This window comes from Caretta caretta, chromosome 11 (assembly GCF_965140235.1).
Source record: "Caretta caretta isolate rCarCar2 chromosome 11, rCarCar1.hap1, whole genome shotgun sequence".
Taxonomy (NCBI): domain Eukaryota; kingdom Metazoa; phylum Chordata; order Testudines; family Cheloniidae; genus Caretta; species Caretta caretta.
In genome coordinates, this window is record NC_134216.1 from 56,328,846 (window position 1) to 56,355,329 (window position 26,484).

At 42.2% G+C, this 26,484-nt stretch overlaps 2 protein-coding genes across 6 annotated transcripts in view; both read right to left on the reverse strand.

The window, feature by feature from the left end:
• DNAH7 (dynein axonemal heavy chain 7) overlaps positions 1-26,484 on the reverse strand; it is a 285,097-nt gene that overhangs the window by 113,231 nt on the left and 145,382 nt on the right. For all 5 annotated transcript variants that reach the window (XM_048868445.2, XM_075118030.1, XM_075118029.1 and 2 more), the window contains 3 exons: positions 7,427-7,582; positions 6,576-6,744; positions 3,353-3,479 (listed from right to left, as the gene is read on the reverse strand). In XM_048868445.2, coding sequence (XP_048724402.1) covers positions 3,353-3,479; positions 6,576-6,744; positions 7,427-7,582 — 452 coding nt within the window. The remainder of the gene's footprint in view (positions 1-3,352; positions 3,480-6,575; positions 6,745-7,426; positions 7,583-26,484) is intronic.
• Positions 19,486-22,264, reverse strand: LOC142068492 (uncharacterized). Its single transcript, XM_075117638.1, has 2 exons — positions 21,007-22,264; positions 19,486-20,036 (listed from the first exon to the last, which is right to left on the reverse strand). Exons 1-2 carry the CDS (start codon positions 21,161-21,163, stop codon positions 19,486-19,488), a joined length of 708 nt encoding a protein of 235 aa, XP_074973739.1. The 5' UTR covers positions 21,164-22,264.

The following is a 26,484-nucleotide window of genomic DNA, read 5'->3' on the forward strand; positions in this document are numbered from 1 at the left end:
CCTCAGATCATGATTTAAAAACTTCAAGTTACAGAGAACCCACCATTTACACTAATTTAAACTTCTCTGCTACTGCCATGGATAATCTCAGTGTAGCCCTAAATGGCTTTGTTCTTTGTAAATAAAATGCCAGAGCCCTTCTGATCTCCAAAGTATAAAGATTAGCCTCTCCCTTGAAAGAGTGAAGCTTGGGAAAAAATATAGAGAAAAGGACCTGTTGGTTGAGATGAAAATTAGTGATGACTTTAGGAAGGCACTTTGGATGTGTTCTCAGAGATACCACATCTGCATAAAAAACAGTATAGGGTGACTCTGCCATAAAGACTTGAATTTCATCAACTCTCCTTCCTTATTTGATTGAAATTAAAATTCCAGTTTCATAGACATGTATAACAAGGAACATGTTGCCATGGGTCCAAATGGTGGGCCCATCCGGGCAGATAAAAGCCAAGTTAATGTCTCATGGAGAGGGTGGTTCTCTGATGGTCGGAAAAACCTTGACAAGACCCAACTCCTCAAAAACTTATATACAGTCAGGTGAACAGTCAGAGTTTTTTCTCCCCATTAATGCATTCGAACTCTATCTTTTCCCCCAGGAGCTTCACTAAGTCCCCCTGGATCAACAAACATTGCAAGGCAGCATCCACAATTCCCCTTTGGCACCTCCTTCTCACCTTTATTGGGATGGTAGTTGTTTTCTTTTTTATCCTTCCTTGAGAGTCCCAATCCATTTGCACAATTCTGCGAACCCACATTCCACCTTGGGGAAGTCTTGTTTTATATGTCCAGGTCTTCTACGTTGATAACACACTTTCCCCCAATTCTCTAAAAGAGTGCCTTTTGCCTCCTTCCTCTTATTCTCCAGGCTTTTCAATTCACCACTCCTCCTCCTCAGTTCTGGACCCGTAAGTGGCCAGACCTCTCTGCTGCACATTTACTGGGGATGTGCAGCTCCCACAAACAAAAAAATTATATCAAGTATGTCCGTTGTTAATTGCACCCTTGCGTGATGGGTAGTACTTATATCTGGTGGATTTAGGATTGGCCATCTCTAACCCCTGGTACCAGGAGAGGATTTTTTAAAATTCCTTATTGAAAGTAAACCTATCAAATAAATTACAAATAAATAAGGTAGGCAATCTTACTATGAACTGACTATGGGGATAAGAGTATTTACAAGTGTGACACTCTATACCTGGGTGGGTAGTCTGTAATCCCCATATTCATCATTTATATATAATTGTGATATTTCATATAAAGCATATCATGTAAGGTATCATGGAAAAGGTTATGATCCACTGAAAGCCATTGTTCTGTCTAGACATGTATATCTCTGAAATTATGAGACTGTGTTGTATGGCTGTCACTAAAATATGCTGTGAGTTGGGGAATCACCCAGATATTAGATCCCCAGAGATAACAACAAGGGAGGTAACCAATGCCTGGTGGGGTGTTGAACAACCATTAACAGCCATTGTCCAGCAAGGGAGTTACAATTCAATGACTCACTTGCACAAGGACACACCAGGGGAATTGCTCAGCCTCATCCACAAAACTCAGCAATGTTCACAAGACATGCCAGAACTTGTGTTCTCCAAGTACATGGACTGAGGATATAAAAGAGAGGACAGAAGCCACATGGTTGGTCCTGTCTCTTCCCCCACGTACACTGAAGGCAAAGAGAACGCTGGAGATGAGGAGACTGGTCCCCAGACTAACAGCAAGAGCCTGTGCATGAAAGATTGCACCCAACTTGCAGTATCCAGAGGGGTGAGAAAAACTGCTTAGTCCAGATATGGCCTAGTCTATTAAGGTTGAGAATTTAGACTGCATGCTTATCTTTTATTTTCCTTTGGTAACTACTCTGACTTTTGCCTATCACTTATAATCACTTAAAATCCATCTTTTGTAATCAGTAAACTTATTCTAATGTTTATCTTTACCAGTAAGTTTGACTGAAGTGCTTGGTAAATCAGCTCAGGTTACAAAGTCTGGTGTATATCCACTTTCCATTGATGAAGTGGTGAACCAATTAAGAAAGAGTCTTGAGCAGTGCAAGACGGTATATTCCTGAGGTACAAGGCTGGGCGCTGAGGGAATCTGACTGGTGCCTTGCTCTGCGTGATTTTTGAGTGGCTCTGGGAGCATTCATGCAATCTAGCTGGGTGTGGGGCTCCACATATGGTTATACTGAGTGGTAACAGCAACTGGAGTGGTTTGCTACTTGTCACCAGTAAGACATTGTGAGAGACAACCCAGATTAGTGAGTTAAGGGGGCACAGTGGTCCCACAGTCGCAGGTTGCATCCCAGCGATCCCGTCAAAACAAAAGTTAAGGTAAGTAAGCTAGTAATTTGTAGGAAATGGTCAGCAAGCAGCTCTGTCTCATAGCCTGAAGCAATGAGAAGGAACTGAATGGCAGTTTGCCCACTCTGGACTACATGCCCTTGGCACAAGACACAAAGAGACTCGGGGCACATACGCAGCCACCACAGACATTATTGGCCAATAGACTCTGATCTGGAGCACATGGGGTGCATGCACACCACCAGAAGTGGAATATGTACATAGACAACATATCTCAAAGGAGAACCCTCAATTCCCACAGAAGTGGATGCTCAGTATTTCACAGGATCAGACCCATAGTGAAAATTGGTATTTAAACACAGGTCGAGTGTTAAGAGACCTGAATTAAATAAAAGAAGAAAAATACTTTCACAAAAAAGCCCCCCCAAAATCCATTTTTTCTAAACAGTGTGTAAATGAGATACTAGTAGATGAAATTCAGATTCAACAATAATTTATGTTATTGTTATTTTAATTAATCAAAAAGTATACTGTAATGACAATTAACAGATGAATTTTTCATTAGAATTCTATTTTCCACCAATTGACTAACTTTCTATTTTTATTGACTTCTGACAGATACTAAAATGTTAAAGAAGCGAATAGTATTCTAAGTTATAATTTGCTAAGAGTGGTAAGCATAGGTGAGGACTAGTATAATATATTACAGAAAATCTTAGGTTCTTAGAATAATCACTAATATGACTGTATTTTTATTTACTTTAAATTGAAATAATATTTTCAAAACATCTGAATTAACTGAAGCAACATGAATGATTCTAACACACAGTGAAAAGCTTAGGTTTATGAAGAGAAATATTTTCCATAGGAGTTTCCTAATAAGAAGCCTTGTCATAAGAAATACTGAGAATTTGTCAAATCCATCAGAACCACAGATGCTCAATTCCACTCCAGAACAGGATCCTAGAAAGGTATTTTGGTAGACTTTCCAAAGACACAGTTTAAATATTTACTTTAGCCTTTTGCAATATACAAAAGTTACTTACCAAGTAGAGAGATGCCAGTCTAAAATTCTAGAGAAAATCGTATACATGGAATCATCATCAAACTCATTAATAGTAACTGTATTGAAATGTCGCAAGTATCGAGGAGTTATTGGGTTTCGGCCACCACCTAAAATGAGAAAGCACAAATACTGAAAATAAAATAATGAAACTAGCATTAAGCTATAAATATTTAACACTTTTCTACTAATCATCCTCGGTCAGATTCTACCACCCTGATTCACATTAAAAAGTATCTTAACTCCAAGAATAGTCCCAGCGACTGCAATGGGACTACTGGTAGAATAAGGTACTATCCAACCTGAATGAGGGCATCAGAATCTCGCTTTCTGAAAGTGAGAATAGTCTACAAAATGCATATTGTCCTATTCTAAGTAAATTTTAAACTACTTTAAAAGGTGTTTCTTACAGAATCATATAAGTGTAGGACTGGAAGGGACTCAAGGCAGGACTAAGTATCATCTAGACCAGAGGTGGGGAACCTTCGGCTCACAGGCTGGATCCATCCTGCTGCTTAATTTAATCCGGCCTGCAGCAAGTCTCCACGCAGTGGGCCGGAAGCCCCGAGCCTTGGCACCTCCCGTAGCTCCCGGGAGGAGGGACGATCAGGGGAATTCCGCGTGCTGCCAATAGACATGCTGGCCGCTTCCGGGAGCAGGAAGTTTGCCTTAGCCCCGCTGTGCCACCGACCAGGAGCCACGTCAGGTAAGCACCACCTGGCCGGAGCCCATGCCCCAAACCCCCTGCTGCACCCCAACTCCCTCTCAGACCCCGCACCCCAGCCGCACCCTAAACTACAGCCCTGAGCCCCCTCCCACACCCAAACTCCCTCCCAGACCCTGCACCCCATCCATACCCCAACCCCCAGCCGAGCCCCCTCCTGTACCTAAACTCCCTCCAAGAGCCCACACCCCTACCCGCACCCCAACCCCCTGCCCCAGTTCGAACCGCCCCCACATTCTGCACCTTAACTCCCTCCCAGAGCCCACACCCCTGCCCCAACCCCTGCACCAGGTCAGAACCCTCTCCTGCACCATAAGTCCCTCACAGACCCTGCACCCCCACCTGCACCCTAACCCACTGCCCCATCCGTGAGCACCCTCCTGCACTCCAAACTGCTTGGCCCCAGTCTGGAGCCCCCTCCTGCACCCCAAACTCCTCATCCCCAGCCCCTCCAGTCGGAACCCTCACCGCTTCCTGCACCCCAACCCCCTGCTCTATCCCAGAGCCTGCTCTCACACCTTGAAACCCTCATTTTTGGCCCCACCCCGGAGCCTAAGGGAAGCCCCAAACATTCACAACCCTCACGTGGCTGTGTGTCACCCACAACTGATTTTTTCTGTGGGTCAATGGCCTCTGATAGAAAAAAGGCTCCTCACCCCTGATCTAGACCATCTCTGACAGGTGTTTGTCTAACCTGCTCTTAAAAATCTCCAATGACAGAGAGTCTACCACCTCCCTAATTTATTATACCCTGACAGTTAAGTATTTCCTAATGTCCAACCTAAATCGCCCTGGCTGCAATTTAAGCCCATTGCTTCTTATACTTTATTCAGAGGTTAAAGAGAACAATTTTTCTCCCTCCTCCTTGTAACAATCTTTTATGCACTTGAAAACTGTTATCATATCCCCCCCCTCAGTCTTCTCCAGACTGAACAAACCCAATTTTTTCAATCTTCCCTCATAAGTCATGTTGTCTAGATCTTTAATCATTTTTGTTGCTCTTCTCTGGATTTTCTCCAATTTGTCCATATCTTTCCTGAAATGTGGCACCCAGAACTGGACACAATACTCGAGGTGAGGCCTAATCAGCGCGGAGTAGAACAGAAGAATTACTTATCTTGTCTTACTTACAACACTCCTGCTAGTGCATCCCAGAATGATGTTTTATTTTTTTGCAACAGTGTTTCACCATTGACACATATTTAAGCTTGTGATCCACTATGACCCCCAGATCCCTTTCCACAGTACTCCTTCCTAGGGATGGGTACCGTATCAGGGTCACCATCTAGTCCCAAAACCTGGTAATACTCTGACTGGGATAGTATTTCAGTAGAATAATGTAAAATCTACTACATAAATTATAGAGCGTGGTGTGCTTGAAATTAGTAAGATACCTTTAGAATCTATTATATGAACTTTCCAGTATACACCCGTTTATTTCTGCATTTGCTAATGCCAATTACTAATTTCCAGTATACACCTGCTAATCTCTGCATGCCAGAACACAATGGCATCCTCCACCCAGCATGACCTTGCATGCAGCAGGAAATTAACCCTGTCTTCCTGAGGCAGTTTGTCCTTAAAGTAGTCCAGAAAATTATGTTTGGAGAGAAGGGCCTGATAATTTGAGATCCCTTTTGGCTATGCCTATGAGGCTTAGGAGAACATAAATCCTTAAGGCTTGAACATGAAGGCTCACCAGACAAACGGGATTGGGATGGGGTCTCTCAGAGACTCTAAAAGCAGATTTGCTTTTGTGTTTATGAGTGCACCCTCTGCTCCTCTTCTCTCTGGATTCAGACACGGAATTGGGGGGATGCACACTTTGGATGATGTATGGGGGAGGCGGGTGACCTGGATCCCTGATCTGGATCTGACTGAGGTCTCATTGAAGGTGTTTTTGAAGCTGGAGCTCTTGCACTTGCCATGTTCAGCTGGGGAAGGAGCAACAGATACTGCACTTGGCAGGGATATGCACTGCCCAGGACAGTAAATACAGTCACTGACTGAAAAGAAGCAGGGCCAAGAAATACATTTTTGAAGCACAGAATCCTGGACATTATCCAAGCCCCACACTGACCAGGAGTGTTCCGCAGGGTGGGGATTCTAACACTAGCCAAGTATAACCATCTAGTAGAACACTAACAACAAACTAGGAATAAAATAACTTTGAATATATTTATAGGATAAAGAGAAAGGAGAAGTTCTGGACAGTGGAGGATTCTGACTCAGATCATGTGGCAATAAGAAAGAACTAGAGAGGGGGTCAATCCAACCCACCCCTTATACTCTTGGTGCAGAGCAAGAGGACAGCTGGGGTGCAGGAATGGACCAACGAACACTACTTGCAAGAATTCTCCAGTCTCAGGCATATGCACAGTGGAACACACCTATGGACCAGCACTTGAACAGTAACACATTTTCTTACAGGTACTTAGAATTTTATTCATGTATAAAAGAACATATGATGCACATATCTTACCTGCTGGTCCCATCGCACACATAATTTGAATATCCACAAGTTTAATCATGGAGCAGTCTTTAAGGTCATACCAATTCCAGTGATCTAACCACTGGCGAAGTAACTCAACTGGAGGCTGAGCACCATAGACTTCTCGTGCTGGCATATTTACATCATCTACAAATACAACCTGAAAATGAAAATATGAAGGAAATTTGCTTTTCTAAATTTATTTTTAATATGCTTTCTAAACCTGTGGATACTCTGAGATCCACATGGATCTTGAAGGATCCATCAGAAGCCTGGGCAAAGAAGATTCTGGCCTGGATCTTGCTGCCAGATCCCTACAAGCTCTGGACATCAGAGCTCCTGCAGGAGTTATGCTGGAAGCAGCTCACCTGAACATGGATGACTCTAGCATATGCCTTTGAGGGTGAAGTTACACAGTGTGGAGGGGGAAACAATTCTGGGTACCGTGGATTCAGTTTGCAATTATTTGCACTGGTTACTCCTGTGGATATGGGACAGGGAAAACAGCCAAGATATATATCACTCACCTGCTGCCCTTATCCACCCCTCTCCCCCACCATCCCTTCAAGAAGCTGGAACATTGTGAGAAAGTCTCAAGATAGGTGGAAGAAAGTATATCACAGAAGTATCCCTCTCCCTCAATTCGGTTCTGAGCACATCAACTCCCTTACATTTACATAAATAGAATAGGGAGCAAGAAAGTCTAAATTAGGAGAATTAGAACTCTGCCACTCTAGAATTACACTATGTTAATTATTCCTGCTTAATTTTACTTCTGGTTACAGTTGAGAAATAATGCATTTAAATATTTATTTTAGTTAAAAAAAATAGATTTCAGTTACCATTCGCTTCCCAAGAGGAGGACCATAAACTCCCTTCCTCCTTTTATCCAGCTTTGACATGATAATATTCTGAGTCTGAGCGGCTGTAGTTTGTGCTGAGAAATTAATGAGGAGAGGTTTGTAGACTTCTTTATTCAAGTTATTTAAAAGAAAATGCTGAAAGGATGATGAAGAGAAAAACAGTAAACCACATGTGTACATAGATCTGACAATTTTTCCAGTATTTCAGCAAAAGGCACAAGACTAACATTTATTGTCAAACATCCATAGGGGACAGTTTCCACATCAACTTTGCAAGTCACTGCTTAAAAATGATGGAATGATAAATGATCCCTGATCATTAACATTCAGATCTCTAATTTTTTATTCCAGAGATAAAGCAACATTCTCAGGATAATTCAAAGTGTTAGGACCCAATTTGTTAAAAGGAAAAAAACAACACCTAAAACTCATCATATATATTTCACATTTTCTCAGACTGTCTATATACTTACAGTATATCATACAAATTCAGTACATAAATCTCTCTTTCCAAACACAACATCTCATAATTCTCAAAACAATCACAGCTCCTCCCACAAACTTTGTATCACTGTCACCATCCCTTCAAGGAAAACTGACAAAGCTTCTTCTCAAGAACCAGTGTGAATTGGTCTTTAAAAGTCTGAACCTACTCCTATTTAAGTCAATGAGAGTTTTGACATTGACTTCAGCTGGAGCAGGACTTAATAGATTACTATTGCGCAGTAAAAGACATTCCCTCTTCTTAAGGGTGGAACTGATCTGGGTGCAAGAGACCAAGAAAGGGAATGAACTGATTTCAATTACAACACAGAATACAAAGTGTACAGTGCTCACTTTATATTATTTTTATTACAAATATTTGCACTGTAAAAATGATAAACAAAAAAATAGTATTTTTCAACTGCAAATTTGACAAAATGCAAAGAAGGTACCAATGTGAAATTTCTAAAGATAGCTACAGTACTCAACCCAAGGTTTAAGAATCTGAAGTGCCTTCCAAAATCTGAGAGGGATGATGTGTAGAGCATGCTTTCAGAAGTCTGAAAAGAGCAACACTCTGATGCGGAAACTGCAGGACCCAAACCACCTTCTGCTGGTGGCATCTGACTCAGATGATGAAAATGAACATGTGTCGGTCCGCACTGCTTTGGATCATTATTGAGCAGAACCCATCAACAGCATGGATGCCTGTCCTCTGGAATGCTGGTTGAAACATGAAGGGACATATAAATCTTTAGTGCATCTGGGACGTAAATATCTTGCGACACCGGCTACAACAGGGCCATGCAAACGTCCGTTCTCACTTTCAGGTGACATTATAAAGAAGAAGCGGGCAGCATTATCTGCTGCAAATGTGAACAAACTTGTTTGTCTGAGCGATTGGCTGAACAAGAAGTAGGACTGATTGGAATTGTAGGCTCTGAAGTTTTACATTGCTTTATTTTTGAATGCAGCTTTTTTGTACATAATTGTACATCTGTAAGTTCAACTTTCATGATAAACAGATTACATTACAGTACAGAACTGAAAAATACTATTTCTTGTTTTTTTACAGTGAAAATATTTGTAATAAAAGATATAAAATGAGCACTGTCCACTTTGTATTCTGTGTTGCAACTGAAATCAATATATTTGAAAATGTAGAAAACATCCAAAAATATTTAAATAAATGATATTCTATTACCATTTAACAGTGTGATTGAGTGATTAATTTTTTTTAATTGCTTGACAGCCCTAATATATATAAGAAACAGGAATTGTGTTTGTGAGGACTATAATTACTGAAAAAAAATGCATGAATATATGAGAAACTATGTCATCTTATTCTAAAACAATCTGTACTCATGCTGAAGGGAATTTGTCAAGAAATATATTACAAATTAGAATCTCTGTAACTACTGTCCTAGACCATCTTAATTTCCAATTTTAAAATAAATTATTATTAGAATGAAAATGCATGAAAACTAGAAAGCAGACTTTACCTTTCTATATTGAATAAGAATTTTGAGGGTTGCCTAAATCAGACACATTTCTTCAGTTACAGGAAAGCCGAATTTACTTACAGAATAACAGACTTTGTTTTGGGCCAAATCATGCTTTGTCAAAGAAAAAGGCTGGGAAGCTTCATGAGTTTTCACTTTCATAGTTTCCTCCAAATTATGCTGCAAGGGAGATGCTCTGATATGAAACAAACAGGTAGTGGGTGGCTTCCACAGAAAGTCATGACTCTAATGAAATAGTACTACTTCCATGCCTTCCCTGGTGGAATGGCTCCTTCATTAGTCATGTTTACATTTATTCTTTACCTTCTTCTGCCTCACAAACCCATTCTAACATGGTCTGAGAATGCATCAGAGTATGTATCAAATAATAAGAGAACCTAGATTCCCTAACACCCTGTTCTTTGTTCCAGAATATTCCCTAACACCCTGTTCTTTGACCAGAATATTATCCTTTTGACAGGGCAAGCCTCATTTTATCCAGGGAAATCCCTGGGGAGGGTCTGTGTGAAACCATGGTGAAAAGTTATCCTTGGGTTCCACCCTCCCAAGCAGCCATGCTTCTGTCAAAACTGCAAAACCACACGAACCAAGATTGTGCATGGGGGCCTTTTACAGAGTCAAAAGAAGGAAAGGGTAATGTTGTGTTTGCACAATCTCTTTCCTTTGACAAATGTAGTTCAAACAAGGGGATTTTTTTCCTCCTTTCATCACCTCCGTGGGACTATAAAAGGATATAATCTGGCCCTTTGTAGTCAAATAATGTAAAAAACTATACTGCACACGTTTGCAATGAGAAATATAAATGTTTTTGAAAGAGCCCAACCATTTTTTGGTTTTATAAAGCTTAAAATGTCTGTTTTAATCTCTGCCAACAGCTATTAGATTTGTTAGATTATACCTTTTAGATCTAAATCATAATAAACTCAACAAAAAGAATATTTAATCCCTACCCTGGATAGAAAAATCTGAACTTTTATAAAGGCAAAGACAAAAGATAACAGAAAAAATAATTATTCAACTCAAGGAAACTACAGAGTATTGTGACTGAGCAGGTGATAATCTTCATGCAGGGTAACAACCATATTTACTTTTCTCTTTTGATCATTTCAAAATTCCCAAAGGAGGAGTGCATACCTATCAAGTCTGTGGATACAGAACTAAACACTATCTTTATCAGATAGAAGCTTGTCATATATTGCATTAGAGAGAGAGATTCTATGATTTAACTTTTGTATTTCTGTGGTAGGTAGTAAAGCAGCATTACCTGTTCTACTTCAAAGTGTAGTCATCCCTGCCCACACAAGCCTCAGCTTCAGTTGGTAGCACACAACAAAGGCCTCAGGGTAATGAGTGAAGGCCAATGACAGACCCAGACGATAAGGGCTAAATTTCCCAACGATGGTGAAGGTGGATAGGATATGACTGTCAGTGCATGGATTGTACAAGGCAGAAAAGGAACTAGATCTTCCAAATGGTCATTCACACCTTCAGGAACCAATGGCATTTGGCAGAAGAATTCCTGAGAAGGGGGACGGTTACCCCTCTGAAAAAACCTTCTATGTTTCCCAATACCCAAGTAAACAAATGGGCAGCCAGTCATGACAGCACCAGGGTTAAAGGCCCTGTTATTGCCAGATCCAGAAGAAGGGGCATGTTTCACATGCATATAGTGGGCAAGACCCAAACCCCACTTGGCTTATTGCATGTCTCTACATGAAACATGTTAACACTGATGGGTACTGAGTACAAGACAGCACTTGTCAAAGAACTCACTTACTACAAGATCATAATCACTGGCATCATAGCTCACTTGCCATAAAGTGATCAAATTACTGTGGAAGCAGCAACCTTTCTCCACTCCAGTAGTCCAGATAGTAGTCAAGGTGTGGCAGTTATCAGTCGACCTCTAGCACAGATCTTAACCACATAGCACCACATCTTCTTATGGTTACTTTATGCTCAGCTTTAACCCTGCTGTCTGTTGCTGTGGCCAACAGAAGATGCATCACCTGTGGAAAAGGATGCATTCTACCACCAGCTGGCAGTAAAAATCCAGTCAAATTCTACCACATGACACACTGTTAGTGCTCAGAGATTTCAGTGTAACTGGTGTAACTGGTTGTGGTTGAAAGGGGTGTGAAATCATGATAGGTCACTTTGGTTTGGATCCCCCAAGTGACCACACCATTCAGTTTCTGACACAGTGTGCTGTCGAGAGTTTCTCTGTCATAGGCTTAGGTTTAGGCACTTCAACAACCATTGCTGAACCTGAATTTCAATCAATGGACATGCCATGAAAGAAACTGACCACATAGTGAAATCTCACCAGCAAACTCAGACCATTGACTAACTGCTGCTGAGCTCTCGTTGCGTTATCCAACCCCTCGCAAACCAGATATCCACAAAGTAATCTCCACCATCTTTCCAAGCATCCTGTTGAAGCCATAAAATATACACAGGCCGTCAAAGATCACATAAGTAATCGCGATGCCCTCTTGGATGACATAGAGATTGCCTGGAGTTGATATGTAATGCTATATCATATGCCACCACTGAAACAATCAGCTTCAGAGGGTTGTGCAGAAACCTTGGCTTTCTGAACAGCCCTTTGATATATTAGGGGGAAAAAATCAGAACACCCAAGCAGGGAGATGTCCAAGAATGTAAGTGATTGAAAGGCATTTTTCAGGCCATATCAAAATGTGACTGTGAAGTCTACATTAAATTCCTTGACCAATAAAGCAGAGGACATCCCAAAGCACAATATTCTGCATCCTATCTACAGGGCTATCTCATGTGTGGTTGATAGCCACAAACAGACTTCTAATATTCTCAAGATGAAACCAAATGGCTCTTCCTGCTCATCAATGGACGAAGTCCTGGGAAGATGGCAAACACATTATGAAAGTGTGTACCTTAGAGCTACCTTCAAGACACCACTGACTTCCTGAGGAAACTACAATCCATCAGTGATCTTCCTGATAACACCATCCTGGCCACTACGGATGTAGAAGCCCTCTACACCAACATTCCACACAAAGATGGACTACAAGCCGTCAAGAACACTATCCCCGATAATGTCACGGCTAACCTGGTGGCTGAACTTTGTGACTTTGTCCTTACCCATAACTATTTTACATTTGGGGACAATGTATACCTTCAGATCATGCACCTGCTGATGACTGCCCAGAGCAATGTGATCTGGCAAACTATATGGCTGAAGACCTAGGGACCAAAACAGAGCCTCCATCACTCAAGGCAATATGAAAGGCCTTCCAAAAGTTATGGAATGGATGTGCTGCTGGAACTGATGGTATTCCACATGAGCTGTTCAAAGGTTCCTTGGAATCAGTGCGCACTGGCCTGAATCAAATGTTTTTAAAAGTATGGGCACCAGACATTGTACCAGCAGAATGGAAACATGGTATCATAATACAAGGGTTAGAGATCTGACATCAAGTTTGGCAACGACAGGCCAATCTCACTGCTACTGGTCCCCAGAAAGGTTTTCATTACTGTTCTGCTTGGCAGGACATCACTTAACAGACACCACTATCCACAGCAATCAGGTTTCATTCCTGGGTGGTCGACAGTGGATATTGTCCTTACCCTCCAGTTTCTGGTTGACCTGCATTGAGAATTGAATTGCCTGCTTCACATGCCATATATAGACATTGAAGCAACTTTTTATTCTGCTGACGGGTCAACGCTTTCACTGTCACTGAAAGGATTTGGTATCCCAAATGTTCTGCTAAAGCTCGTGCACTATCTTCACACTGGTTTCAGAGTAGCAGCCGTGTTAGTCTGTATCCGCAAAAAGAAAAGAAGGACTTGTGGCACTTTAGAGACTAACCAATTTATTTGAGCATAAGCTTTCATGAGCTACAGCTCACTTCATCAGATGCATTCAGTGGAAAATACAGTGGGGAGATTTATATGCACAGAGAACATGAAACAATGGGTGTTACCATACACACTGTAATGAGAGTGATCACTTAAGGTGAGCTATTACGAGCAGGAGAGCGGGGGAGAAAAAACCTTTTGTAGTGATAATCGAGGTGGGCCATTTCCAGCAGTTGACAAGAACGTCTGAGGAACAGTGTGTGTGTGTGGGGAGGGGGAGGGAAATAGATTTACTTTGTGTAATGACCCATGCACTCCCAGCCTTTATTCAAGCCTAAGTTAATTGTATCCAGTTTGCAAATTAATTCCAATTCAGCAGTCTCTCGTTGGAGTCTGTTTCTGAAGATTTTTTGTTGAAGAATTGCAACTTTTAGATCTGTAATCGAGTGACCAAAGAGATTGAAGTGTTCTCCGACTGGTTTTTGAATGTTATAATTCTTGACGTATGATTTGTGTCCATTTATTCTTTTATGTAGAGACTGTCCAGTTTGGCCAATGTACATGGCAGAGGGGCAATGCTGGCACATGATGGCATATATTACATTGATAGATGTGCAGGTGAATGAGCCTCTGATAGTGTGGATGATGTGATTAGGCCCTATGATGGTGTCCCCTGAATAGATATGTGGATGCAGTTGGCAACGGGCTTTGTTGCAAGGATTGGTTCCTGGGTTAGTGGTTCTGTTGTGTGGTGTGTGGTTGCTGGTGAGTATTTGCTTCAGGTTGGGGGGCTGTTAGTAAGCAAGGACTGGCCTGTCTCCCAAGATCTGTGAGAGTGATGGGTCGTCCTTCAGGATAGGTTGTAGATCCTTGATGATGCGTTGGAGAGGTTTTAGTTGGGGGCTGAAGGTGATGGCTAGTGGCGTTCTGTTATTTTCTTTGTTGGGCCTGTCCTGTAGTAGGTAACTTCTGAGTACTCTTCTGGCTCTGTCAATCTGTTTCTTCACTTCAGCAGGTGGGTACTGTAGTTGTAAGCATGCTTGATAGAGATCTTGTAGGTGTTTGGCTCTGTCTGAGGGGTTGGAGCAAATGCGGTTGTATCGTAGAGCTTGGCTGTAGACAATGGATCGTGTGGTGTGGTCTGGGTGAAAGCTGGAGGCATGGAGGTAGGAATAGCGGTCAGTAGGTTTCCGGTATAAGGTGGTGTTTATGTGACCATCGCTTATTAGCACCGTAGTGTCCAGGAAGTGGATCTCTTGTGTGGACTAGTCCAGGCTGAGGTTGATGGTGGGATAGAAATTGTGGAAATCATGGTGGAATTCGTCAAGGGCTTCTTTTCCATGGGTCCAGATGATGAAGATGTCATCAATGTAGCGCAAGTAGAGTACGGGCATTAGGGGACAGAGCTGAGGAAGCGTTGTTCTAAGTCAGCCATAAAAATGTTGGCATACTGTGGAGCCATGTGGGTACCTTGATGCAGAAGGGATTAAGCACCATGGAGAGTGTTGAGGCATCTGTCTACCTCAGCTGCAAGAATTGTTCAAATGACTGCAGCAAATCAGATGTCCTATGACAATTAAGTATCACCACCTCCTCCATGAAGTCCATGTCTCTCCTCTGGATGCAAAAATGCACTGAGACAAAGTTCAGGATCTATCAGACCTGTGTACTGCCTGTACTGCCATTTGGGTCAGAAACCTGGACCCTCTTAGAGGCAGATTTGGAGAGGCTAGAAGCATTCCATATGCACTGTCAGCACTAAATCTTGAGCATAAAGGGTTCAACTTTGTCTGAAATGCCATAATCTTGCAGAGACATGGCCTTCCTCCAATAGCCCAATACATTCAAAAGTGGTGTTGTGTGCTCTTTGGCCATGTTGCCAGGATAGACAAAAACACCCCAGCACAATGTGCTCTCAAACTCTCATTGACAAGTGAAGGGGTGCACACCTTTACCCTACCTAGTATCACCCTGGGACTGCCCCAGAGATTTGCAGGACTGAGCCAAATCTCGGAACTTTACTCCGCAATGCCTGATATGGTGCCATCAACTGTGATCACTCTGACTGGCACAATGGTCCTCAGTAGACTATGCACATTTGATGATGATGATGAATTTCTGTAGAAAATATTGCTATGTACATTTCAAGAACACAGTGGTGTATCCAGAGTTTTTTCCACTCTTAGCCTATGTCTACACGACTGTGATAAGTCGACCTACACTACGCAACTCCAGCTACGAGAATAATGTAGCTGGAGTCGACGTACTTTAGGTCGAGTTACTGCAGGGTCTACACCCCGGGGGGTCAATGCGAGAAACTCTCCCGTCAACTTACCTTACTCTTCTCATCAGAGGTAGAGTACAGGGATCAACTGGAGAGCGATCTGCTGTCGATTTGGCAGGTCTTCACTAGACCTGCTAAATCGATCGCCAGTGGATCAATCTCAGAGCGTCAACCGCAGCTGTAGTGTAGATATAGCCACAGTCTTCCTTCCTTTTCACAAAAGTTCTTCAGTAAAGTTATTACAGAACAAAACTAGGCCATTAATGTTGAGGCAGAATCTTTTATCATTTAGTGAATTTTATCATGCTGAGGGGGGAGGGAAGGAAGAGGAGGAAAGACATAAAATTTAAAGACCATAAAACGAAGACTTCCTAAACAGTTTCATTCCATCATAAAACTAATAACCCGTGAATATTTTTAATCACAGACTAAATACCACTGTAATTAATACCACAAGTATTCATTTTGTTCTTAAATATCAAAACAGATACTCACATTACAAGTAGAGGTTGTCAGCCTGGAAGGACATAAAGGACTTTGAGGATATCTCAAAGAGACTGGTAGGGGGAATGGGCATTGAAGCTTATTGACTGTTCCAAATACAAGTATTACGTTCACATCTCTGGCACATTATGTCAACACCAGTATATAGAGGGGCCAGATTGTGCCCCCAAGCCTTCAGGATATAACTTTAGGGGCATGTTAGACTAAGATGCATAGTAGCTTCAATGTACTGCTCTCCCAAGTGTAAGTTTGCAGTTCTGTGCAGAATTAAGAAAACTTTCCTTCTCCCTCTTCTCCCATGTAAGACATCAACATAGCACAAGGAAGGAGTTTATCCAGATCTACAATAGGTTAATTCCTGAACAACAAAACTGCCATAGAAAACTAATAGACCATTGCCGCCTTAGACTTAAATATTGACACACCATCTCCCCCTCTCAAATCTCAAATTTAAAGGCTGTGTGTAGGGGGTTCTGCAGTGATCAGGAGGTGCCAAGTCTCCCACTCCAGACCACGCAGCACAAGCAGAGCCACTCGGAGGCTGCTCCTGCAGCAGCCTCTGTGATGCCTGATTTCCCCTCCCTTTTCCTGATAGGGAGATTTAGTTGGTGAATCCATACAGCTGTGGATTCGACAGACACACTGCCACCTCTCCCTGGTCCCATCCCTGCTCCATCCCATATGCTGGTACATACAGAGCCCTGTGAAGCATGCAGCACTGGAAGTCCCTTTAAGCGGACTGCATCCTGCCCCACTGCCTAGAGCAACAATACTCCATTGTACTAATTCCATTGTCTATCATGCTTTACATGTCTGCAAAGAGTGGTGGAGACAGGATTTGCCACATAATTCTTGTCAATTCTGTATGATGAATTAGAGTTGATCCAACCATTTCATCATGCAAATTAGGATCCTTTTAAAACAGTACTCAAAGACTATTCTTTTGATAGTCAAATGACAAAATTAAGATGAAAAAGGTACTACTCAGTGACTGAAGATAAAAAAAAACTATTGTATCCCAAAATAATGAGTCAATAATTTCAAAATGCTAACAAAATCTGCCTTCCATTACACAGCCTGACATCTCTTTAGACAGATGAAATAACATTTATAGATATATAAAAAAAAAACTAGCTTGCTTTCTCATTCAAGTACAGAAAGTTGTATGCTTTCGACAAGACCAAGCTTCCTTTTGATTATAATTCATAAGCTTTGGAAAACATACCCTACCCTATACCATCACTTACTTTAAATGAATGTGTTTCTATTATTTATGTTTCTAATTTTATGTGTTAGGCACTTATGTACTCAAAACTAAAAGCCCTGCCTTATTCAGTGCACAGGATGGATGGTGCCCATGTAATGAGTCGCTATTACATGTTTTATCTTCATTTCAGTGTGCTGAGCGATTTCTTATTTATTATACATTATTCTAATCCTGCTCTGAAGACAGTTATTAATTTCCTCATGGGCTTTTCTATGGCATTTATCACTATATACCCGAGTACTTCACAACATTAATTAATTTATCTTCACAACACCCCTGTGAGATGAGGGGGCGGTAGTATCCCATTTTACAGATGGGGAATTGAGGCACAGAGAGACTGAGGCCTTGTCCACACTACGAAATTACTCCAATTTTACAGAAGTCGATTTTTTGGAAAAGATTGTATAAAGTCGAGTGCATGCATCCACACTAAGCACATTAATTCAGCGGTGTGCGTCCACAGTACTGTGGCAAGTGTCGACATTCTGAGAGGTGCACTGTGGGTAGCTATCCCACAGTTCCCGCAGTCCCCACTGCCCATTGGAATTCTGGGCTGAGCTCCCAGTGCCTGATGGGGCCAAAAATTTGTCACGGGTGGTTATGGGTAAATGTTGTCAGTCAACCCTCCCTCCGTGAAAGCAACGGCAGACAATCATTTTGCACCCTTTCCCTGGATTGCCCAAGCAGACGCCATAGCACGGCAAGCATGGAGCCCGTTCAGCTCACCGCAGCAGTTATGACCATTGTAAACACCTCCCGCATTATCATGCAGTTTATGCAGAACCAGAACCTGAAAAACCAGGCGAGGAGGCGACGGCAGCACGGTGACGAGAGTGATGAGGACATGGACACAGATTTCTCTAAAACCGCAGTCCCGGGCCATTTGGAGATCATGGTGTTAATGGGGCATGCTCATGCCATGGAATGCCGATTCTGGGCCTGGGAAAAAGCACAAACTGGTGGGACCGCACAGTGTTGCAGGTTTGGGATGATTCCCAGTGGCTCCGAAACTTTCACATGTGTAAGGGCACTTTCATGGAACTTTGTGACTTGCTTTCCCCTGCCCTGAAGCACAAGAATACCAAGATCAGAGCAGCCCTCACAGTTGAGAAGCAAGTGGCAATAGCCGTGTGGAAGCTTGCAACGCCAGACAGCTACCGGTCAGTCGGGAATCAATTTGGAGTGGGCAAATCTACTGTGGGGGCTGCTGTGATGCAAGTAGCCAATGCAATCATTGAGCTGCTGCTATCAAAGGTAGTGACTCTGGGAAATGTGCCGGTCATAGTAGATGGCTTTGCTGCAATGGGATTCCCTAACTGTGATGGGGCTATACACGGAAAGCATATCCCTATCTTGGGACCAGACCACCAGGACAACCAGTACATAAACAGCAAGGGGTACTTTTCAATGGAGCTATAAGCACTGGTGGATTGCAAGGGACGTTTCACCAACATCAACATGGGATGGCCGGGAAAGGTTCATGGCGCTTGCGTCTTCAAGAACTCTGGTCTGTTTAAACGGCTGCGGGAAGGGATTTACTTCCCAGGCCAGAAAATAACTGTTGGGGACATGGAAATGCCTATAGTTATCCTTGGGGACCCAGCCTACCCCTTAATGCCATGGCTCATGAAGCCATACACAGGCACTCTGGACAGTAGTAAGGAGCTGTTCAACTATAGGCTGAACAAGTGCAGAATGGTGGTAGAGGGTGCATTTGGATGTTTAAAGGGTCGCTGGAGCAGTTTACGGACTCACTCAGACCTCAGCGAAACCAATATTCCCATTGTTATTGCTGCTTGCTGTGTGCTCCACAATCTCTGTGAGAGTAAGGGGGAGACATTTATGGCGAGGTGGGAGGTTGAGGCAAATCGCCTGGCCGCTGAATACATACAGCCAGACACCAGGGCGATTAGAAGAGCACAGCAGGAAGCACTGCATATCAGAGAAGCTTTTAAAACCAGTTTCATGACTGGCCAGGGTACTGTGTGACACTTCTGTTTGTTTCTCCTTGACAAAAACCCGCCCCTTTGGTTGACTCTAATTCCCTGTAAGCCACCTGCCCTCCCCTCTTTTGATCACAGCTTGTTTGCAAAGGAAATAAAGTCACTATCATTTAAAAAACATGTATTCTTTATTAATTGATTATAAAAATAGGGAAATAACTCACAAGGTAGCCCGGGTGGGGTGTGGGAGGAGGGAAGGAAAAGGCCACTTCAAAACTTGTTGAATGAGAGCCTTCTGTTGCTTGGGCTGTCCACTGGGGTGGAGTGGTTGGGTGCCCGGAGCCTCCCCCCGCCCACGTTCTTGGGCGTCTGGGTGAGGAGGCTGTGGAACTTGGGGAGGAGGGACGGCGGTTAAACAGGGGCTGCAGCGGCAGTCTGTGATCCTGCTGCCGTTCCTGAACCTCCACCAGCTGCCAGAGCATGTCCGTTTGATCCTGCAGTAGCCCCAGCGTTGCATCCTGCCTCCTCTGATCTTCCTGCCTCCACCTCTCATCTCGATCGTCCCTCCTGTCCTCACATTCATTGGCCACTTTCCTGTACTGTGCTACTGTGTCCCTCCACACATTCTGCTGAGCTCTGTCAGTGCCAGATGACTGCATGAGCTCAGAGAACATTTCATCATGCGTGTGTTTTTTTTGCCGCCTTATCTGAGATAGCCTTTGGGATGAAACATTTGCAGCTGCTGGAAGAAGAAAAGGGAGTGAAGTATTTAAAAAGATACATTTTACAGAACAATGGCTATACTCTTTCACAGTGAACAACACTATTCACATTACATTGCACATGTGATTTTGGTACAAGGTCACATTTTGCATCTTATATTGAGTGCCAGCGGCTTTGGTGTTAGAGATCACACACGCAGGGCCGGGCAACAGAACTCGGCTTGTGGCGGCCACGGTAAGCCATAGTCTTTCAGCTTCTGCAACCTTCATAACAGCAGCGCCCTCCTTTCCCATACCAAGCAAAGCCCGTTGAGTTGGCCATTTAGTGCTGTGGTTTTCATGTTAACGTGCAGCAGCAGAAACCAAACTAACCCCGCCCCATCCAATTCTCTGGGATGATCGCTTTATCCCTCCCCCCACCACGTGGCTGGTATCAGGGAAGATCCCTGCTAGCCAAACATGAACAGCTCAGCACCAATGCACACCCCCCCCCCCCCACCGCTTGGCTAACTGCGTGGAGGATTTCTTTTCAGCCACAGGCAAACAGCCCAGTAGGAACGGCCACCTCTGAATGTCCCCGTAATTAAATTCCAGGTTACCACGAACGATATCACTTTCCTGAGGATAACACAGAGAGATAAAGAATGGATGTTGCTTGAATGCCAGCAAACACCGGGACCATACGCTGCCAGGCTTTGTCAGGCAATGATACCAGATTACTTGCTACTAGCATGGCGTGGTAAAGTGTCCTACCATGGAGGACAGAATAAGGCTGCTCTGCCCAGAAACCTTCTGCAAAGGCTTTTAGAGTACCTCCAGGAGAGCTTCATGGAGATTACTCTGGAGGATTTCCGCCCCATCCCCAGACATGTTAACATTGTTTTCCAGTAGCTGTACTGGCCACAAATGCATCCCAAGTACTCAGGGCAAATTAATCTTAAAAAACACTTGCTTTTAAAACATGTACTAGATTTAAAAAGGTACACTCACCAGAGGTCCCTTCTCCGGCTTGGTTGGGTTGGAAGGGTATTTCAGTCAGGATGATAAAAAGATCCTGGCTGTCGAGGAGAACGGTATGCTGTGTGCTCTCCTCAAGCTCGTCCTCCTCCTCCTCCTCATCTTCCCCGTCCGCAAAATCCTCAGGCATGGTGGAGAGTACCCCATCATCGGAGTGCACGGACAGGGGTGGGGTAATGGTGGTGGCCTCCTCTAGAATTGCATGCAGCTCAGCGTAGAAGCGGCATGTCTGGGGCTCTGTCCCAGAGCATTCGTTTGATTCTTTGGTTTTCTGGTACGCTTCTCTGAGCTCCTTAAGTTTCACGTGGCACTATGTTGCGTCCCTGCTGCAGCCTCTGTCCATCATGGCCTTGGCGATTTTTTGAAATGTTTTGGCATTTTGTCTTTTGGAATGTAGTTCTGATAGCACAGATTAGTCTCCCCATACAGCAATTAGATCCAGTACCTCCCCCATTCGGTCCATGCTGGAGCTCTTTTTCAATTCTGGGACTGCATGGTCAACTGTGCTGATAAGCTCTGCATGGTCACCTGTGCTGATGAGCTCGCCTGGCCAAACAGGAAATGAGATTCAAAAGTTCCCGGGGCTTCTCCTGTCTACCTGGCCAGTGCATCCGAGTTCAAAGTGCTGTCCAGAGTGGTCACAATGCTGCACTGTGGGATAGCTCCCGGAGGCCAATACCATCGAATTGCGTCCACACTAACCCTAATTCAAAACGGCGATGTCGATGTCAGCACTAATCCCCTTGTCGGGGAGGAGTACAGAAATCGATTTCAAGAGCCCTTTATGTAGACAAAAATGACTTCGTTGTGTGGATGGGTGCAGGGTTAATTCAATTTCACGCTGCTAAATTCGACAAACTCGTAGTGTAGACCAGGCCTCAGGTCCAAAACATCCACTAATTTTGGGTGCCCAATTTTAAGGGCCTGATTTTCAGAGTCCTTAGCATTATATAGCTCTTTATATGTTCAAAGCTCAGCTCCTATTGACTTCAGTAGCAGCTGTAGAACTCAGCACTTCTGAAAGTCAGACCCCAGGGTCTCAAGTCAGGCAATGAGAAAATGAGAAATACTAGTTGGTTAGTGACCACTGGTGAAAAGTTTGGTTTAAGTGACTTGCGTAGCATTACACAGGAACTCTTTGGCAGAGACAGGGATAGAATCCAACTCTCCAGGGCAGTGCTCAACTGCATTAACCAAGAGACCATCCTTTCTTTTCTTGCAATCCCCTGCCTCATTCATGACATGTTCCAACTTCGGCAACAAATGAGGCAGGGATCCTACAGATAATCTCCTTCACTACACATCTGAGATTCATCCCTGAACAGGTCCATCCTGTGTACTGAGTGAGGCTGGAGTTCTGTGGGAAAAATAATAATACAGATCATGTAACCGAAGACTGTATTGTAAGGCATACACAACATGGGACATTTTCAAACTTTTGAGTGCTTGCCACCTCATTAAGAGTGAGTGAGAGAGAATGAGAGTGTCTGTCTGTCTTGAAGTCCCAGTCTATGCCATGTAATTCTAGTAAGTATTCCAGAGCTGCTGGAACTCCTGCCTTCTATACTTATATCAGAAAGAAAGTCTGGTTCAGATGCTGGAGTATACCTGCTGAATAGAAAGATGTTTTAAAAAATAAAAAGTCAGTGGAGCTGGATGAAAATTCCTTGTTCGCAGACATTTCCCTTTCAAAAGGCAGGTTATCAAGTTTAAAAATTCTGAACATGAATGAACTCCTTGGCTGAGAAGATCTTATCTAACAAATAATAATAGAAATTGTGCTGATATTTCCACTAGATCCAAGAACTATGGTCATCTTGGCATCCTTACAGTGACCATTACTATTTTGGTTAGTTTCTTCTTCATTTTCTGATTTGGAAAAACATATATCATGAGTTTGGGGCACTTATGTAACAATACATGTATTTCTTTTGCTTTCAAATTCTCTCTCTCTTGAAATGTGCAGTTGTTTTCCCTTGTAGTGAGCAGATCCAGCCAAGAGACTTCCAACTGTTTGATATTTGAAGGAACCTGCCTAGACGGTTTGCTTTCTCTTTGCGTAGCCAGTCCACTTTTCCATTGTGGACTCCTGTAAAGAGTCCTTTGGGAATCTAGATTTACTTTGCATGATTTCACCTATTAGTTCTTTGTTTCAGTGACTGGATCCTTTCTCCTTCCTGTTTATGTTGGTACACAACTGCTGAAGTGGTATCTTATTAGACAATGTCGTTTCCTCCTTCTGAACTTTCCACGAATACTAGAAGTACATTTTTTGTTGCCTTTAGGTCAAAGAAATGTGTTTCTTCTCTTCTTGTTTTGAGCAGTTTTCCTTATTGATTAGGTAGGCTCCAATATACTTATATCTATTGTGAACACTTTGCATTTCCTTTTTGTCAAAATTCCTCCAGCCAAGGCTCCTTGCTGTTGTGTCCACCATCTCAGAAATTCTAGGACTGGTGTGCATACTTGTTTCTATTTGTTAACTGTAGTGAAGGACTTCATAAGTATTTGCATCTGTTTCTATGTCGTCTTTCACAAGATGTAATCACAATGCAGAATAGACAAATGTAATATTGAACAGAGGAAGTTCCGTTTCTCCAAATCTGACTTTGAAGTTCAAACCTTTCTCATGGGAAAAAAGGACTCGTCTTTGAAGAGTGTTTATTCTACTCTCCCATATAAGTAAACCCATGAGCTGGAAATAGGAGAATATTTCAAGTTTGTGATGTATCTGTGTTACTGAACCTTAGTTAAGGGTCTGCAGTTACATCCCTAATTTCCTGAGGTATACAAATGGATAAAGGTGGGTGCTGTCAGCCCTCAACTTGGCTATTATCACCACCAATATTTGTATGAACACCCTCAATGTAGACGAAAGAACAGAATAATTTTGTACTGGTAGTGTTTGTTACTGTGTAAAAATCACAGAAATAAGTTATGACATCTTTGTTGGGAACATGGGGAAAAGGACGGCTTTGCTATGTTTTAATTAACTCCTTCGGGGTTTGGAGGTTTAAAAGACAGAATTTATGTGTCCATTTATTATCTGCTGCCACTCCTACCCTAATTTTGCCAAATAATATTTAATTTCTGAGGATTCCTATGTGAGTTGTTGCTAACTTGGAAAGTGGATTCCCCTCATCTCCAGTAACCACTATTTTATCCTATATGCTCGATTGGAGGCTACTGAGATACAATACTGCAGCCCCAGAGTCTGCTTTCTGGTTAGGGAGGTGGAGTTTGTCTCCTAGGCTCCATGCAAGCTCAATTACTGAGATTTTATACAAGATTAGACAACTGCATGCATGCTGTGTTTCAGTTTACTACATTCCATCTTATTTCTGCTCTTCTAGCATCACATCAGAAATTTTCTGCAAGCATGTAATATTTCAAAAACTTTTCCTTTATCAGGTTGTGAAAGATTAAACAGACTTGTATTTTAAATTAATAAATCTAGCTGAATGTTCTTAATTACACATATACTTTTGTTTTTGTGATCTTTTAAAATAGCTATGAAATGTAGTGTCAAATATTACTGCGCCAATTTTAGTGTAGTGTGCGCAAAACACAAGAGATTACTTTTGAGTTAATTAACAATGTGGCTAAAGAGATCCTAAATATAGTAATCAAATATGAATTTGTCCAATGTAGCTATGTGGCACAGCTTGTTAAAATTGCTGCTGTTCCGCCTCCAGAATGCTCAAGTTCTAGTATTAATTTGTATACCTGTAACATGATTTTCACAATATCATCATAGTCCATTAGATTGACTTTCACCCCAGGTAATTCCAGGACAGAATATACCTCCACATAATTCATAGATAGGACCAAGGGGCTGTATCATTGGCCATCTGTTGCTGCAATTATGGCCTATGGGATGGAACAGTGGCCACCAATTCAGAGGTTTGGGACTACTTAATCTGAATAACCATTCATCCAATAGCTCCTCTCCCAGCCCACTCTAATGGCCCCTTCGGTACTTATTCTGGGACCAGTGCAGAACTCCGCCTCTACAGAGCAAGGGGGGGAAGTCCTCTCCTGGCTATTTTACCAATGCACCCTTACCACAAGAGGAGGGGTTTCAAGAGATTTAAGTGGGGCAGGGAACATTAAACAGAGCCTCCCAAAATGAGGGGAATTTTACCCTTTGAGAGCTCAATACATTGGCAGGATTGTCAGTCTCTACCCAGCGAAGGTCCATCAAAATAGATGCAGGTCAGGAATGAGAGAAATAAGCAAAATTTGTTTGGAAAAGCCTGTATTGTACAGGTCAGCACTAGACAACACTATTACACTTCCATTTTCACCAGTAATAAAATTTCAGCAACCGTATTTCAGAGACTTTCATTGATTATTCATTTACACTTTCCTAATATTTTAACAATATGACAACATAAAAATTAAATTAAACAAAGCCTGCTATATTCCTAAATTGTAATTTTAATTTTCCAATGTTGTTAATGAATAGTAAGTGAATTTATAAAAATCAGAATCAGCACTAATGAAAAAAGCCACTTTCCTGAATAACTCCAGTGAAGAGTTGGTCTAATCACAGATAGCATTAGCACAATGATTAATTGCATTAACAACACTTCTATTATGGTGGGGGGAGGGGACGAGAGAGAGAGAGAAATGTTTGTAGGTTAACAATAAATCTTCAGAGAATTTTAATAGAGGTTTGATTGAGATCATAAAGATACATGTCCTGGATAATGAATCTATAACTTCATGCAATGTAGTTGTAGCTATATTGGTCCCAGGATATTAGAGAGAGAAGATGGGTAAGGTAATATCTTTTACTAGACCAACTTCTGTTGGTGAGAGAGGCAAGGTTGTCTCTCTCATCAACAAAAGTTGGTCCAATAAAAGATATTACCCCTCACCCATCTTGTCTCTCTCTAACTTCATGTAAACGGCTAACTGAATTTAACTCAAAGGAGCTTTGCTGGCGAAAAAGTAATCCTTTGATATTTTTGTTTAGTACTTGCACTCCTAAAGGTAAGTAACACTATAGTGAAAATAATTCTATTTTTATATTTATCCAAAGCAATTATAATAGTGTATTTTAGAGTAATGTAAAGCATTCTGATAATTTGTTTAAAACAAAATTCCTCTTTATACCAAACAAATTATGATGTATATTGCAGTAGATATTTTCCACAGTAAACAGTGACAGACTCTTCAAATTTGAATACACTATACCAGTTCAACTGTAAGACCTTATATTTTTTCTTGAAACCATGTTTATTCTCTATTTTGAGTTTAATTGCAGAATCAACGTGTGTATCACTATTTTGCCTCTCAGTTACATAAAATTTTTGATAAACAAAGCCCTGATAGACAAAGATCTTGTTTTTACCACCTTGTATACTTCCAATAAACAGAAAACAGACTTATCAAGAAATCTGAGATATAATCAAGCAATATATATTAGACCATTTGCTAAAAGTA

What these genes read in the sequence shown, in the direction of transcription:
- LOC142068492 (XM_075117638.1), bottom strand. Translation starts at nt 21,163, where the DNA reads ATGCCTGAGGATTTTGCGGACGGGGAAGATGAGGAGGAGGAGGAGGAC. An exon ending in AGCCGGAGAAGGGACCTCTG is followed by an intron (nt 20,037 to 21,006) that starts GTGAGTGTACCT and finishes TTCTTCTTCCAG; the next exon opens with CAGCTGCAAATGTTTCATCC.